At 38.4% G+C, this 17,611-nt stretch overlaps 1 protein-coding gene across 1 annotated transcript in view; it reads right to left on the reverse strand.

Moving 5' to 3' along the window:
* NRG3 (neuregulin 3) overlaps positions 1–17,611 on the reverse strand; it is a 1,039,102-nt gene that overhangs the window by 11,134 nt on the left and 1,010,357 nt on the right. The window contains 1 exon segment of the mRNA XM_055324814.1: positions 1,132–1,259. Within this exon segment, the coding sequence (XP_055180789.1) occupies positions 1,132–1,259 (128 nt within the window).

A 17,611-nucleotide genomic window follows, 5' to 3' on the forward strand; every position in this document is an offset into this window, starting at 1 on the left:
TCCCAGTAAATGTGGCCAGCATCAAGGAAATCCTTTTTTTAGGGGATTCATTTAGAGTAGAGGAAGAAGGTAGTTTCCTTGTGTAATGCATGTTTCTGTCATGGACGTTTTCAAAACATTGCCTAGATATGTGAAAACCAAGGGTCAGCAATATTTATCTGTCACTGTTGGGAACAACTGGGTTTGTTTGTTTGTTTTAAGTATGTTAGTTTCAAGGATACAACATAAAGATTCTATGATTCTATACATTACTCAATGCTCACCACAATAAGTGACAACTACTATTTTGTACCTTATCCTTTTCTTTGAATTTTGATCTTTTCATATATATAAATATATATATATAATTATAAAATTTAGAAATACTGTACTTCTCCCTAAGAAAGGGATGCTTAAATCACTGCACCACTTCCACAAAGATTGAGAGTATTACATTCAGATGCGCATAAACATAGTATCAGTTCCACATTTTGGCACTTGGTTTAGAACAAAGAGTGCATTTTTGGAGTTTCAGATTCCTGTATAAGAAATGCAGCATGCGACTTGACGATACTGAAGACCTTGCTTGGCTTCAGAATGTTAGGACATTTGGAAGATAACCTTATTTTTTGGCTTTCTCCCCCAGAGAGCCAATTCATATGGTCAGCCTGCAAAAGAGTGCCACCCCATTGATGACAGATCCTATAAACCCAAGAAGACCTGCTGAGCTTCCTCCCCCTGAAAAGTTTTTTTTTTGTGTGTGTGTAAGAACCATGTTGGAAGACCTGCAGCATGTCACATCAACTGCCTAGGGAAGAATTAGTCATTAAATTTGCAGACGGTGATAAGGCAGGCTAGGAAAAATCATATTTTTAATAGCTTTTCAGAATGCAATTGTTTCCTTCACTGGTCTGTGTCTGAAGCTTTGATGGGTGTTGTTAGTTCCTTCAGGTTTCCTACGGGGGCATTGCTGCCTGCTGTTATCTTTGGTTGACTTGCTGTGAGCTGCTTGAGCGTCCACTCCATGGAGAACTATAGGGGGAGCAAGAACAATCATCTCTCCCGAACCAGGTTGCCATCCGTTGGCACGTGTTGCCCAGCCTTATACACAGTGTAAACGTGCCCATGCCCACCATGAGCAGCTACCTGTACCTGTGGTGTTTGACAGACTGGTTTCCTCTGTCAGGAGAAGGGACCTCTGGGAATGACTGGGGGCCGGCAAAACTTGACTCCATCATTTTCTCCAATGCAGTCACAGGATGCCTTTCCGCCTTTGAGTACTGTGGGAAACCACATGCACAGAGTTGAGCTGGAGGACGTTATGAGAGGACGGCCTGTAACACTATAGCTAGATATTGAAAGGTTACTGAACACTTGCCAGTAATTTGTCCACAGGATCAGCAGAACGATAGAGACATCATTTGTACCCCATTTCCCACACACCGATGGTCCCCAGCCTCCCCCCAAACTCTCTCTGCTTAGATAAGATCCATCTAGGATGGTTCTTCACTTTAGAATTTTAAGTGTATCTTCTTGTTTCAATATATATCCATGGCACACTGTGCCTGACAGGCAAAAACACAAAGGTTTTTTTTTATTCAATAGACATTTTATACACACAAGAAATTAATCAGTAGCCGAACTACAAATAGTAGGGATTCAATAAAGAATGATTGGATGAACCTCAGAACATTCTTAGAATTACAAGGATATTGATTCAGAGTACCTGCCCTTGTCTCTCCATCATTCCCCTCCTTCAGCCTTTGCCAAGTAATTACTGGGTTTAACAAGAGAAATTTGTGAGCATTTCACTCTTTATAGTTAGTAAGCTTTGGTCTGACCTTTGACTATGATATCTTATGAAGTTCAGGAACCTTTGGTAAAATCTATAGAGATGACCCCTTAAGAAAACCTTTGCCCCAAGGGAAATATCACAGGGCATCTCAACCAGGCAGCAAGTTGTCAACTTTAATATTCCCTGGACACACAGCTCTTGAAGAGGCAGCAAGGGCTAGCAGGTTCCTCTTCCAGAAATTCCAGCTAAAAAATACCCTCAGAAATGACATTTTTAGGGGCTAGGTGGCTCAGTTGGTTAAGTTTCTGACTTTGGCTCAGGTCCTGATCCCAGGGTTCTAGATTCGAGTCCCGCACTGGGATCCCTGCTCAGCAGGGAACCTTGCTTTTCCTTCTCCCTCTCCCCCAGCTTGTGCTTTTGCTCTCTCTCTTATGCTTTAATCAATCAATCAATTAATCAATCTTAAAAAAAATAACCTTTCTTTTTAAAAGGAAAAAAAAATAAGATGACATTTTTAGAATGCTAACCAATCCAGAGAAAAGTTTGAAATTTGGACATTCATATCTAATGTATGAAAAAGAATTTCACAGAACAATGAAGACAGAGATGTAATATACATATGAAAAGCTGTACATCTGCACTCATTGTAAAATGATAAAAATCATAATAGAGAAAAGTAAATTTTAAGGTCTGGTAAAGGTACAGATTCAAGAAAAGTAGAGTTGCTGCTAATATGTTGGGGTATGAATTGCTAATATGTTGCAAATGTTAAATATACACACTCCTCAATACAGAATATTACTTCTAGGACTTTCCATCATTAATAGGATTGTAAAAATTCAGAATATCATCATGAGAGTATGCCAGTGGTACAATTTTTAAGAACAAAACAGAAAACAAACAGAAAACAAAAACAACTGGGCACAATAAATATCCACAAAGAAAACCCATGCAACCATTGAAAAAAAAAATAAAATCAAGGTACAAAAAGTTTGCATAATATGAATCAGTTTCATAAATAAGGAAAATGCAGTACATATACATATATTGTATGCCTATGTGTATACACATATATTTAGCTTTATGTATACATATACAGACATATAGATTTTGTATGTACGCATACATATATATTTCTGTGTGTGTGTTTGTGTGTATGTTTCCCATGCAACCACACAGGATGTAGATTAGAAAAAAGAAAGAAAGAAAGAAAAAATATTAACTGGATGTTATCCTTGAAGAAAAGTATATCAGTGGCTATGGGTTATTAAGCCTAGGCAAAATGTCAAGGTTATGTAAATGACCTTAAGATACCAATCTCTAATGTTTTCTTCTTAAGTACTTCCAAAATAAACCACAGAGTGGCAGTAATAACCTTGTCTTGAATTATAATCTCAATTCTACAAAATGGACTCAGTAAAGAGGTCAGACATTTTGCAAAATGGAGTAAATTGACACAGAACAAAAAAGAAGATATGCAGATAATTTGGAAAAGGTGGCTATTTTCAAAAATCCAAAACTACAAAGATCCAAAATATGATGTAAATACCTTCATGTGTACTGTTTTATTGACTAATTAATTACTACTACAAACCATCCATGGGAAAAGTGCATTGAATGGATTTGTGATGAATATAATATTCTGACTTTCAATCTGAACTTCAGATTCTATAAAAGACCGAGTAGGGTTTTTTTTTTTTTTTTTTTTTTGTTTTGTTTTGTTTGTTTTTCAATCCCAGCTTCTAATACTTGGTTTAGAAGACAAATTTGGATGCCTGAAATGCTCAGCTACAGAAACAAGTGAGATGATCTGGAGACATCTGTGGCAAATGGGAGGAGGTAAGTCTCTGTTCTTGCAGAGGTTTATGGGGGCAACATCAGCCAAGTGTTTCCGGAGCATCTAGATTTTCTAGAGAAATTATTGAACCATTAAAGTCAGCAAGCCATTCATTTTTTTCTAGCAGTGTATGTCAAACAGTGTATGTTCTAGCCTAATTATGTGTTGGAGCCATTAGTTCAGAGTTTCTGCTTTTTTTTAGGGGGGAGGAGGTGCCAATCAGTTTTTATTTTTATTTTATCTTAATTCTCGTGTAGTTAGAGTGTTATATTAGTTTCCTGCATACAATATAGTATCCAACAGTTCCATGCATTATTCAGTGCTCATCAAGATATGTATGCTGTTAATCCCCATCACCTGTTGCACCTACCCCCTTACCCACCTCCTCTTTGGTAACCATCTATTTTTGTTCTCTATAGTTAAGAGTCTTGTTTTTGGTTTGTCTTTTTTTTTCCCTTTGTTCATTTGTTTTGTTTCTTAAATTCCACATATGAGTAAAATTATATGCTATTTGTCTTCCTCTGACTTATTTCACTTAGCATTATACTCTCTAGATCCATTCATGTTGTTGCAGATGGCAAGATTTCATTCTGTTTTGTGACTGAATGATATTCCAGCGTGTATGTGTGTGTGTATATATACATTTTTGTATGTATAAAGTGTATTTATTGATATATATATTGTGTATATATATGTGTATATATATACACAATTCCCCACTCATCTATCCCCACTCATCTATCAACGGACACGGGCTGCCTCCATAATTTGGTTATTTTAAATACTGCTGAAATAAACATATGAGGTGCATATATAGCTTTTGCTTTGAATGAGACTTCATTTTGAAAGCCAAAAGGCTTTGTTTAAAATCTTAGATGAAAGTTTCGAATAGAATCAACCTCTTATTCATAGTGTCTATTGTAGATATTGTGTTCTAAATCTTTTCTTTCAAATGCTTGTATTGTTGTTATACAGTTGCTTTCAATTGTACTATTTTGGTCAATATACACAAATTTATTTTCAAAATTTATTATTTAGTATTTCTCCTCTATCTCACAGACTTTATGAGAATTATTTTCATTTCAGTGGCTGCATTTAATATGAGATTCGGGTTTAAATTGCCATATTCCTATGCAGGGTTGGTTGAGACATGTGGGAACACTAAAATATATTAATAATTTGGTAATCCTTCAAACTAATATTCCATGTTGGTTCAAATTAATTTAGAGATATTTTCCAGTTTACAGTTCTGACAAAGAGCTTAAAATTGTCATTCCTGTCCTTACAATAAGAAAAAATCTGAACAAATAGAAAATTAATGGCTGTTCTTATATCTAATAATGGAGGTTGCAGGGCAAACCACCACTCTGAAACCTGAAGAGACAAGAACCAGAGTCAAGATCAGCTTACCTGTAGCAGAACCATAAATGGGTAAGAACACTTCAGTAGTAATTTTGTAAACGTTTTAAAAATATTTTATTTATGTACTTATTCATTTGAGAAAGAGAGAGAGAGAACATAAGCAGGGGGAGGGAGAGGGGCAGAGGGAGAAGCAGACTTCTGCTGAGCAAAGAGCCTGACTCAGCACTGGATCCCATGACCCTGTGATCATGACCTGAGCTGAAGGCAGATGCTTAACGGACTGAGCCACCCAGGAGCTCACAAGAGTAATTTTAATAAGTGGCTATAATCTGTATGTGTAATCTGATCTTGACTATGATTCTTGTATTGTATTGTCTCTCCAGGTTTCAGAGTGGTAGTTTGCCCTGCAACCTCCATTATTGGATGGATATAAGAACAGCCATTGATTTCCAGTTTATTCAGTTTATTTTCTTATTGAAAGGACAGGAATGACAATTTCAAGCTCTTTATTTGTCAGAACTGTAAACTGGAATTTAATTGTAAGAATCAAATAAGAACTGCAGTTTTTTTGTGTCCCCTCCCTCCACTTTCATGGGTTTTTACCTTCAGGAACCATGCAAGATGCTCACAACAAAGAACAAAAGAATAATCTCGTGTTTCTGACATAAGTGGGAAAGTAACCATTTTGAAATGCTTACTTCTCAGTGAAAAAAGATCTTATTGGAGCATTATCTTACATGAGGAAAGAGCTTTTTCCTGACTCCACCCTCTTGTAGCCTTCTTGTCTTAAGTAAGGGGGGAAAAACAACAAGACAAACAAACAAACAAAAGACACTAGTGGATTTTAAAGCTCTTGGCATCTACAGCTATAGCAAACATTAAATGAAACCCAACTGCTAGCCAGATTAACATAAAACCTACATTAAACATCCGTTATCTCAGGATTACCCAGTATATCATGTCTACCTTTAAAAAAATTATGAGGCATACTAGAATATATACATGCAAGCATAAGTAGAGAGATAGGAACTCTAAGAAATACTCAAAAGTAAATCTAGAAATAAAAATACTATAACATGCATGATGAATGCACTTGATAGGCTCATCATTAGATTGTACACAGCCAAGAAAAGAATCAAGGACCTTGAGTATTAGTGAATAAAAACTTCCTGACACGAAACACAAAACAAAAACAATGTATTTTAAAAACAAAAGGAAAAAATGAATGATAATATTGAAAAACTGCTGAACAATTTCAAATGGTAAAATATATGCATAATTGGAGTTATTGAAGGAGAAGAAAGAAATGGAGCAGGGGAAATATTTGAAGCAACAGTGATGGAGAACTTTTCAAAATTATTGATAGACACCAAAACATAGATACAGGAAGCTCACAGAATACCAAAACACCATAAAGGTTAAATACCAAAAAAACTACATGACAGCATATCATATTCAAACTGTACTTTTAAAAAAGGAAAAGAGAAGTAAAGAATAAAATAACACAAAAACAAATAGAATGCTGAAAACAAAGCCAAAAAAATAAAAACCTGCTTATAGAAGAAAAAGATGAACAAATATAGTGGAATTCTACCTAGAAATCATGCAAACAAGAAAAGATAGGAGTAAAATATTTGAAGTGTTAAAAGAAAAACAAACATCAAACTGAAAATATATCTCTGGTTAAATTATCCTTCAAAAATAAAGGAGAAATAAAAGACTTTCTTAGACTAAGCAACAAACAAACAAACAAAAAAAATAGGATCATCAGCAGACCTATCCTGCAAGAAATTTTAAGAGAAGCTCTTAAAGGAGAAACAAAATGATTTAGGTTAGAAACTCAGATCTACATAAAGAAGGAAAAATACCAGGGAAGTAATAAGTAAAAGTAAATTAAAATAGTTCATTTTTCTTCTTATTAATAGATCAAGAAGAAAAAAGTTTATTCAAACTAATAATGTATTCTGGATATAGTATATACACAACTTAAATGATTGAAATCAATTTTATAAAGAACAGGAGAAAGAAAGGGAATACTCAGATATAAAATACCTGGACTAACCATAAAGGGGTAAAGTGCTATTTTGAAAGTGGACTTAGATTAGTTGTAAATATATATTGTAAAGTCTTAGGTAACTAAAAAAGTATAAAAAGAAGTATAATGGGTATGTTAGAAAAGGAGGGAAAAAATGGAATCATACTAAATAATTAAAAACAGAGAAGGAAGAAATAGAAAAGAACAAAAGAAACAAAGAACAGGTGCAAAGAATTGAAAACGGTTATAAATATAATAGATATTAATTGAACAATATCATTAGTCACTTTAAATATGAATGGTCTAAATACACCAATTAAAAAAAACAGATTATCAGCAGGTATGAGAAAACAGAACCCAACTATATGCTGTCTACAAGAAACCCACTTTAAATATAAAGACAGCGATAGAATAAAAGTAATAAAGGGGGTAAAAATATATCCTGCTAGCACTGATCAAAAGAAAGCTACAGTAGGTGTAATAATTTCAGCCAAAGCAGATTTCAGAACAAGGAAAAGTTTTAGGGATGAAGAATGGTTTAAAAAGTATCACTAACTTAATGATAAGGGTCTAACTCCCCAAGAAGATAAAACAGTTCTTAACATTTATGTACCTAGCAACAGGGCATCAAAATACATAAGGCAAAAGCCAAAAGAACCTCAAGAAGAAATAGACAAATCCACTATTATACTTGGGGAGTTCAACACCCACCTATCAGTAACTGACAGATTCATCAGCCAGGAAATTCTTGAGGATATAGTTAGTTTGTATAGCACTTTCAATCACCAGCATCTAAGTGATATTCCTAAAATATTTCTTCTAAAATGGCAGACTATACATTTTTAAAAGATCTTATTTATTTATTTGAGAGAGAGATAGAGAGCACGAGAGGAGGAGGGGGAGGGGCAGAGGGAGAAGCTGACTCCCCACCGAGGAGGGAGCCCTACGTGGGCTTGATCCCAGGACCCTGGGATCCTGTCTGAGCTGGAGGCAGATGCTTAAACTGAGCCACTCAGGCACCATACACATTTTTATTTTAGCTCACATAGAACATTCATCAAGATAAATCACATTCTTGGCCATAAAATGCATCTTAAGAAAGTTTTTAAAAGATTTTTTTATTTTTAAGTAATCTCTACACTCAACATAGGGCTCAAACTCAGAACCCTGAGATCAAGAATCACGTGTTCTACTGACTGAGCGAGCCAGGCACCCTTTCTTAAGAAATTTTTTAAAGGTCTAAATCATTAATAGCATATTCTTAGACCATTTTGAAATCAAACTAGAAATCAATAAGAAAAAGATAGTTGGAAAATCCAAAACTATCTGGAGAGTAAATAACATATTTGTAAATACCAGAAAGGTCAAAGAAAAAGTCACAAGAGACATTTAAAAATATTTTTAACTAAATGAAAATACAACTTATCAAAATTTGTGGAAGGTAATGAAAGCAGTGATTAAAGATGAATTTACAGCATTAAGTTCTTATAATTGAAAAGAAGAAATATCTAAAGTCAGTAATCTGAATTTCCACCTTAGAAAACGAGTAAAAGAAATTTAAACCCAAAACAGAAAATAAATAATAAAAGAGAATAAATTACTAAGAAATAAAATTAACAGAAAATAAATAATAAAAGAGAATAAATTACTAATATTGAAAACAGGAAAAGAGGGATGCCTGGGTGGCTCTGCGGTTGAGCACCTGCCTTTGGCTCAGGTGGTGATCCCTGGGTCCTGGGATTGAGTCCCACATCGGGCTCCCCGCGAGGAGCCTGCTTCTCCCTCTGCTTATGTCTCTGCCTCTGTGTGTGTGTGTTTCTCATGAATAAATAAATAAAATCTTTTAAAAATAGTTAAAGAACAGAGAAAATCAACAAAAGCAAAGATGCTTTGAGGTGATCAGGAACATCAATAAATCTCTGGTCAGGTTAACCCAGAAAAAAAAGAAGAGCAAAGATTATCAATAAGAGAGAGAAATGAAAGAGACCATCACTATTAATCCCATGGTCCGGAAAAGGTTAATAAAGGAAGACTGTGAATAATCGTATGACCTCAAATTTGATATACTAGTTGAAATAAACCAATTTCTTAAAAGATACATGTCACAGTTCATGCAAGTGTAAATAGGTAAACCTAATTACCCTATTATATATTAACAAAATAAGTATCATTTAGGAGATCTGGAGATCCCAGGAAGAAATACAAATTCTGCTAAGGAAAACTAACTGTATTACAAATATATGAAAGAACATTAAGTGTGAGGTGGGGTTCAGGGGCACACTGTCCTAAGGAACTTTGGAAAGGAGTGGAATCTGTAAACTAAAGGCACACATAAGCATTGTCTGGTTGATAGATATATCTTTGATCTGTCTGCTGAGAATTCCTAGAAGCAAGGATGTACTCAACAAAAACCTTCAGAAAACCCACACTGGACTGATGAAGTGTGTCAGAATGACACAGGGACCAACTGAGAGAGCTACCAATGGCCAAGACTGGCAGAAGTTGATCTAAAATTTTTTAAAAAAGTATTTATCAAATTATAACTCTAAGTATAAAATATTCATGAATTCATATTCTTAGATAGATGATGGAATTAATAAATAAATGAAGAACAAGAGATAGAGTCTGTGCAGTAGCATTCCAAATAACTTAAGTATTATTCTGCTTTTATAAAGGGGGAGCATAAGTCCCCACCCCTTAAGTGTGGGCTACACCAAGTCACTTCCTTCCAAAGAGGACTCCATAGAAAGGGAGGGAAGAGTCTAACATTGCAGTGGAGACTCCTAGCAATTACTACCTCAGATGACAACGTAGTCATCAACAGCGTTAAATCATACGGATAGTGTGCACTTTTGATGAGTGGTGATTTGGCACTTTATCTCTGTTGTCTCTCCCCAAATCCCATTACTCCAACCTAATTGTGAGAAAAACATCAAACTAATTCCAGTAGAAGAGCATCCTACACAATACTTGACCACTACTCCTGAATACTGTCCAAGCCACTAAAACGAGGAAAATCGGACAAACAGCCACAGCCAAGAGGATAAATGACACCAACTATAATGTGGTCTCTTGGATGAAATCCTGGAACAGAAACAATGAAGTTAAAACTGAGGGTGCCCAAGGCATCTTTATGGGCTCATTGACTTTTACAAACGCACCATGTCAATGTATGAGGCTAACGGGAAAAACTGAGTAGAGTGGATATGGGAACTCACCGTACTATGTTTGCAACTTTTCTGTAAATCCCAGACTGACTTTAAAAAAAAAATTAAATCTGGGCAGCCCCGGTGGCGCAGTGGTTTGGCGCTGCCTGCAGCTTGGGGTGTGATCCTGGAGACCTGGGATTGAGTCCCACATCGGGCTCCCTGCATGGAGCCTGCTTCTCCCTCTCCCGCTGCCTGTGTCTCTGCCTCTCTCTCTGTGTCTATGAATAAATAAATAAAATCTTTAAAAAAAATAAAATCTATTTAAAAAAAAACAAATAAAAAATAAGAGAGTTTAAAGAAAAACAAAAGATTCATACCCAAGACAAGAGGCAGGAGAATCAGAAGAAAAAGAAGGGAAAGGAGGAGAAGCAGAAGAAGCAGAGGAATTTCGAGACTCAAGGCAGACTTCAGCCTCTTTAGGCTACAGGTTCTCAAGGTGCGGAATCCACTCATTTGCAGCTACAGGTTCTCAAGGTGCGGAATCCACTCATTTGAACATTCTGCAATAAACCTCCTTAAAGGTAGCTTCACTGGCCATGATTATGGCCTCTGGACATTTTTATGTTCTATGTTGAAAGAATTTCTTATGGTTCCTTCCAGAATTTACATGCTTCCATCCCTGGGAGGAGTTACAGTCTCCATAATTTTATCCATGAGATGATCTCTCTAGTAAAGCTGCCTGTCTGGCCCTTTCCATTAACATTTCTGTACCCTGTACGAAGTAGGGTAGTGACGCCATGTTCTTTCCTTGCACTCATACAGATCTTGACTTTAAAAATATATATATTTTATTTATTTACTCATGAGAGACACAGAAGAGAGAGAGAGAGAGAGGCACAGGCAGAGGAAGAAGCAGGCTCCCTGCAGGGAACCTGATGTGCGACTCGATCCCAGGTCATGTGCTGAACCAAAGGCAGATGCTCAACCATTGAGCCACCCAGGTGCCTCCCAGATTTTGACTTTGTGTGCGTGTACATGTTTTGTTAAAACCTCTTTTGGCATAATGTACAACATATCACCTGAATACCTAATAAGAAGATGCCATGGTCCGTACACTGGTCCTTTCAACATGAGTTGACTTGATTTCCTTTTAAAACCCCACAGAGGCCCTGGTCAGTACTGTCACCTCTTGGGGAAGCACTCATCCTGACTGGCTTCCCCAAAAGGCCACCTTGTGGGTGCTCCTGGGTGCTGAGGACCTCTACTGTTGTTCGTACCGTCACCTGCCTTGCCCCTAACACATTGTTGATGGTGCCCTGAAATCCAGAGACCTGTCAGATGAAGTAGGCTCATGCTGGAAGTCGAGCAGTGACGTTGTTTGCAGGTCTGACCGATACACGCAGTGGGAGTCAGAAGGTCACAAGAAAGTGTGTCTGGGTTGGAGAGCAATGAGAGACTGATGATCAGCGGGTCTGGAACCCCAGGCAATAAGGGCAGGACAGGGTATATTTTTAAAAGGTTCTGAATGTCTGTCTCTCTGCATTGCTCCCAGCTCCTCTAAGTCTGTGTCAAAATGTTCTTTGCTGGAAGTCTGACTTAGGAGCCCAGAGCATGGTGGAAATGAGTCATTATGGCATATTTTTAAAGCATGATTTCTATTTTTTTAAGATTTTATTTATTTATTCATGAGAGACAGAGAATGCGGTAGAGACATAGGCAGAGGGAGAAGCAGGCTCCATGCAGGGAGCCCAATTTGGGACTTGATCCCAGGACTCCAGGGTCACACCTGAGCCAAAGTCAGACGCTCAACTGCTGAGCCACCCAGGTGTCCCTAGAGCATGATTTCTGATGCAAGTAATTAAAAATAATTTGACCACTATTGCTGTTGGGAATTTCTGCACCACATCCCACGTAGGAAGAACTATACCAATTAGAGTCAAACTTCAACACATTTCCGTGGAAGCAAGATACTCTTTCTATGCAGTGGGTAGAGCAAGAACTCCTCACTCCCACCTTTATCACCCACCATCCCCCCACAACCACGTGCACCTTTCAGCCAGGGAACTGGACACATGCCATCATTACCTCTTTTAAGAAAGCTCTTTTCTAGTCTTTCTATCATCTATCTATCTATCTATCTATCTATCTATCTATCTATCTATCTATCTATATTTATTTATTTATTTTCCAGAGAAAGAGAGAGGGAGAGCACAAGAAAGGGGAACAACAGAGGGAGAAGATGAAGCAGACTCTGCACCCACCCACCAGGGAGCCCAATGCAAGGCTCTATCCCAGGACCCTGGGATCACAACCTCAGCCACCCAGGCACCCTCCATTCTTTGCTATTCCTATACTGTCAGGCCAGTTCCCAGACCTGCCTTCTATAAGGTCCAAGGGACTGTTCACTATCAAGTGGAGGCCTTGGTAGATGTGTTTGTGGGATTATTTGTTTAATATCTGTGGCCTACAGGAATCATACATATGATCCTTGAAATTAATGATGTTGTCATTTTGGGTCATCATCATATCCCTGGTCCTTAATACAGTGCCTGGTCCTGACTAAATATTTAGTATATATTTGAATAGATGAATCTATATGGGGATCTTTAGTGAATCAGTAAGTCAGAATTTGATATGTAAAACAAGAGATCGGGTTTTAAACCAGAATTATTCAAAGTTAACACTGATTCATGCTATCAAGAAATTACCTCTCCTGACCAGCTCCCTTATGGCTATCCCACAAACCCCACCTCACTCCCAAGACTTTGTGTGTATGTCATCTACTGTGGGTGAGATCCAGTGTTCCCCCAGACAACTGTCCCTCTCCATTCTCTGATAGCACCGTGACTTAACAGACCTACGTTACAGAACAAGTGCTGTATGTGCTTACATACTTGTTCCTATCACTGGCCCGTGAGCCCCCTGAGGTCAGGATCTGTCTCTTCTTTGTATTCTGTAAGCTCTTCCTACAGAGCCCGGCATAGAGACGTGTTCAATAAGTACAGAATAAATGGATGCTTCTTTCTACCCATTATCCAGGCGGTGTTAGGCATTCAAGTCTTACTACTCCCCTTATGCAGGCAAATACTGTCTTCCAATTCTTCCTCATTGACTACTACTTTCATAAACCTATCCTTCCTGAGAAGTTCTTGAAAAAAGGGTGGAAAGGGTAATTTTATTCCCTTACTTTTCACTCATGGATATTTCCTTTTGATCTTAAGAGAGAATGGATCATGTCTCCTTCAATGACTTCTCTCTCTGATCCCTGAATCAGGCTGAGAAGTGTCAGTCTGCAGGTTATAAGGCAAACTCCAGCTTTCTCTGTCACCCAGGACACAGTAAATGAGGTCAGTTCATCACTCTGAGCCACAAATGCTTCTTTTGTACATGACGGTAAAGCGCTAGATGCTTCTACGGCACGGCCAGCTCTGCAGCCTCTGAGTCAAGTGTTTCCAGATCATCATGTTGCTTCACTGGACGAGGTGTTTCACATCTTGTTAAACGACTGTCAAGTGAAACCCTTCCCCATGAATGTTTAATGAACGTAAGGGAATGCTAGACGCAGACAATTCATTTGTTAAATGCTGTAATTTGCCAAGAATTTCAAGTAGTTAACCTGGACTCCAAGATAAAATAGAGACAGATATACCTCATGTGGTGTGCAAGTGGAAAATTTCCCTCCCAAGGTCTAGAGTCTACATGGATAACCCATCACCTTCTGTGTTGTAGAAATAATGATAGAACGCCTATGCTGGACACTCAGAGTTTCCTAGTGGACATGCTATGCAACTTGAGCTTGGCCTCTGGTTTTCCTCACTACTCTTGACCTTTGAGGACAATTTTTTGTTGGGGGTGGCTATCCTGTACCTTGTGGAATATGTATCAGCACTTCTGAGCCTTCTGCTCAGAGATGCCCCTCAAGTCCTGTAAACACCCAAAGTCTCTCACCAGACTTTTGCCTAAAGTTCTCTGGGGCAACACTGCCCTCCATTGACTCACTGAGTTATAAGGACATGAGTTTGGCTTTCTGCTACTCAACTGTTCTGACAGAAACTTTCTCAAGCTTTGAGTCCCAGTTCCCTCTTCTGCACATCGTGAGTGTAAACTGAGTAGTTGTTGTTGGGATGAAGTCAGGCACTGTCTTCATGTCATTTAGCATGATTCTCTGTGTGTACTCAGTACATGTTATTTGCTATTACAACGTTCGCTATTTCATTTATCACTGTTTGCTTGCTAACATTGACATTGGTAGGTCCTCATAGATCTGGCCGGAAGAAAGAGATACAGACCTACAAAGAAAAACCACTTTACCAAACTTTCTTCCATACATTTGCTTTCTTCAAGATTCATGCAGAAATTGTGAGGCACACATCAGATTACTGGTTGCCCTCAGGCCAGTGCGACCTGGCCTCCGGCTGCATGGATGTCCTGTATATGTCTCCTTGTATATCTTAAACATAATGTTGAGGGAAAGCAGACATTATTACAAGATTCTCTTCCTCTTTGATGTATTATTGACACACCTTCTCCATTACTGTCTTCTCCCATATTATATGACAGGAAACACTACAGTCAAATTCTGATTTGAGTCTTGTAACAAAAGTATGAGCAAGAGTATCAGCAGGACCAAACTGAACATTTGACTAGAAATATATGGACTGAGACTCTACAACAGATTCAAATAGTTAAATGTAAAATTTCTAAAAATGCCATGTTCTATTAAATTAGCAAAATAAATGTTGACAAAAGTATAACAAAGCTGGTAGTGACCCATGTTGCTTTCTAGCACTGAAATGGGTTTGTGCCTGTGGGAAAGCAATGTATTTATTCCAGTCTCGTCTGGTTAAAGGGACACGCTAGGCCGTCCCTTGGGCCCAAGCTGGCCAAGGTAGGATGCTATGGCTAGCATGCATGCGTCCCCTGAATGCACCTCATTCTTTTTTCAGGGTCCTTCTATGCCTTTCTTCACTATCTATTCTCGGCCTGAACTTCCATCCCAGCCTAAAATGATGGTCCCTTGAAATGTATTGTCTTAGTTGACCACACCCCAACTTAGAAAAAAAAAAAAGTCTTATATCCACTCTCTCTATCCCAAACAGGAGAAATATGAAAATACACTTTTCCATACTTCATCTAGGGCCCTGTGGAATGATCCCAGTTGAGCCCACCTCTGCTTCCCTGGCCAACATACAAAATGTGGGTATGGCTTGGCTGGAAAGGGGAAGAGAGGGAAAGAAAAAGAAAAGAAAATCCAATGTGCCTCCAAATCTTCCAAGTGTCAGAACCCCTACACTTTGTAATTTCTTGTTATTGGAATCCTAATGATTCCAACCAATTGAAGGGTGGGAAGCACAGGAGTGAGGAATTTATTTTCATATCCCTTTCAGAGTAAGTAAGAGGAGAGAACAGAGATGCCTATGAGGAGGGAAGGCTGAGGATGGCAAAATGGCCACTTTGGGGACAATTATGCTATCTCCCAAAGGACTGTGTGGAGAGCAAAAATCAGAAAATGCTATTGATCATCTGTTTGGTGAAAACAAAGGATACAAAACTGTATGTGTGTTTTGCCTGCAACCCTGTAAAATACATAGGGACTGACTGAGACTCTTCCAACCAACACTAGACAAATGAATTTAATGAATTTAATTTAATTTAATTTAATAGGCTCCCCTGAGCCTTCTTTTCTCCGGGGCCTTAACTTTGGCCTATAACAACCGTAGATCCGCTGCACGAATGACTTGGTTCGCTCATCCCCACACTACAAGACTTGAGTTTACTCTAATATAGTCTCTCCTGCTTTTTCTTAATAGCCTCTAATAGTTCAAGTCTAGAATGACCCTAACCTTCCTTAAAATGCCTTCCTGAAAAACAAAAACAAAAATGAAAAACCTCAAAGCCTCCAAAAGAATTGAGTTTGTTCAATCCCCAAGGAAAGGCCCCTGGCCTCCCCTTCTTAGAGCATTTACTTAAAAGGGGCTTGTAACCATAAACTGCCCCTGGTCATTTTGAGATATCTATGTCTCTCCTCCAACTCAGGGGTTTCTTTCTCAGGGACCTGAAAGCCAAATCCTTGACATGGAATTAGGAAGGATTGGATCTCTGTCTTCCCATGTCTGTGGAGGTGCAGAGCCCTCCGCTCCATTGGTCGCCTGCTAACACACAGCTGGCGTGTGCCTGACCAGCTCTGTGGTTTTTCACTTCTCTGACTCTTCCAAGACTCTGCTGCTTCCTGGCCCTAGTCCTTCCTTCTATCTTTAACGCAGCCATCACCTCTGTACAAACTGAAGTCCAGTTCAGGTCGTGCTGGACTTTCTCCTCTAATGCAATAATGCATTACTGGTTAAAATCTGTCCTTACTACCTTAACGAGCGGCTGGCTTTGATTATGCTCAGCAGGTCCAGCTGCAAAGGCATCGAGACCCCTCATCACCGCACTGCTGTTCAGGTGGTGAGATAACACTCAGAAGTCATTAGCAAAAGCATTCCTTCTGTTACAGAAAAGAACAGTCCCCACATAACTATGATTACACGTCGAACAAAACTTAGCTGGGAAGCAATTCTGATTTATGAATTCCACACTAAACATCTAAGTACATCTGTTATGCATAGCAAATGGCAACTTTCTGGGTAATGATGTTTTAGAATCACAAATGATGTATAAATTCCCAGTGATTTGGGGGGCCATGAATATGTCCTGGGTGATTGTCTATTATACTCAAATACAACGCTTATACCATGGCCTTTGTTCCTTCCTTTTGTGTCTCAGAATCTGGAAGTGCAATCTTGTATGAGGGCAAAGGATTGCTACCCTGAGAGGAATATTTCAGTATGTCTTGGATGATATTTATTGTCTTTAATTAAGTGTTTTGTGATACATCTCAGAAATGATTAAAACAACTTTTAGAAAGAACGTGAGATTCAAAGAGCTTGCATTTCAAGTTCTGGTACCTATTCAAGGTCCAGTCTCAGGAAACACTGATGCTGGCAATACAACTCTCCCTTCCCACCCGTCTTACCTTTGACATCTCTCACACCACTTACCTAGGAGTTGCTTGAACATCATATACATTCTCAGGATTCCATAGCTTCATCATTTTTCTGTTTTTCCTACTCTTTTTATCCTTTGCTCTTTGACTACCTGATGAGGCATTCACTCATCCCCCTCCCTTTGGTCCCTTCTTCAACCAATGGCAATGTCATCCATCTCAGGCCACATACCCCCTGTCTTCTGGTGTCTGTATCTCTTACCACAGATAAGTTCCCATAAGGTAGGGAGCATTATACCCCTGGTGCCCAGCACAATTTTCCACACAGAGTAAGAATGTAGTAAGTCAATGCGGAACAAAACAACTGAAGCACTTTTGGCTTCCAGAGATCGATTTATATTGCAGATGGTAATCTAAAGCTGAGGTTTAATTTTTCAGTTTCATCCTGTATATGTGCATGTGCACACAC

Source organism: Nyctereutes procyonoides, unplaced genomic scaffold, assembly GCF_905146905.1.
Source record: "Nyctereutes procyonoides isolate TBG_1078 unplaced genomic scaffold, NYPRO_anot_genome, whole genome shotgun sequence".
NCBI lineage: Eukaryota > Metazoa > Chordata > Mammalia > Carnivora > Canidae > Nyctereutes > Nyctereutes procyonoides.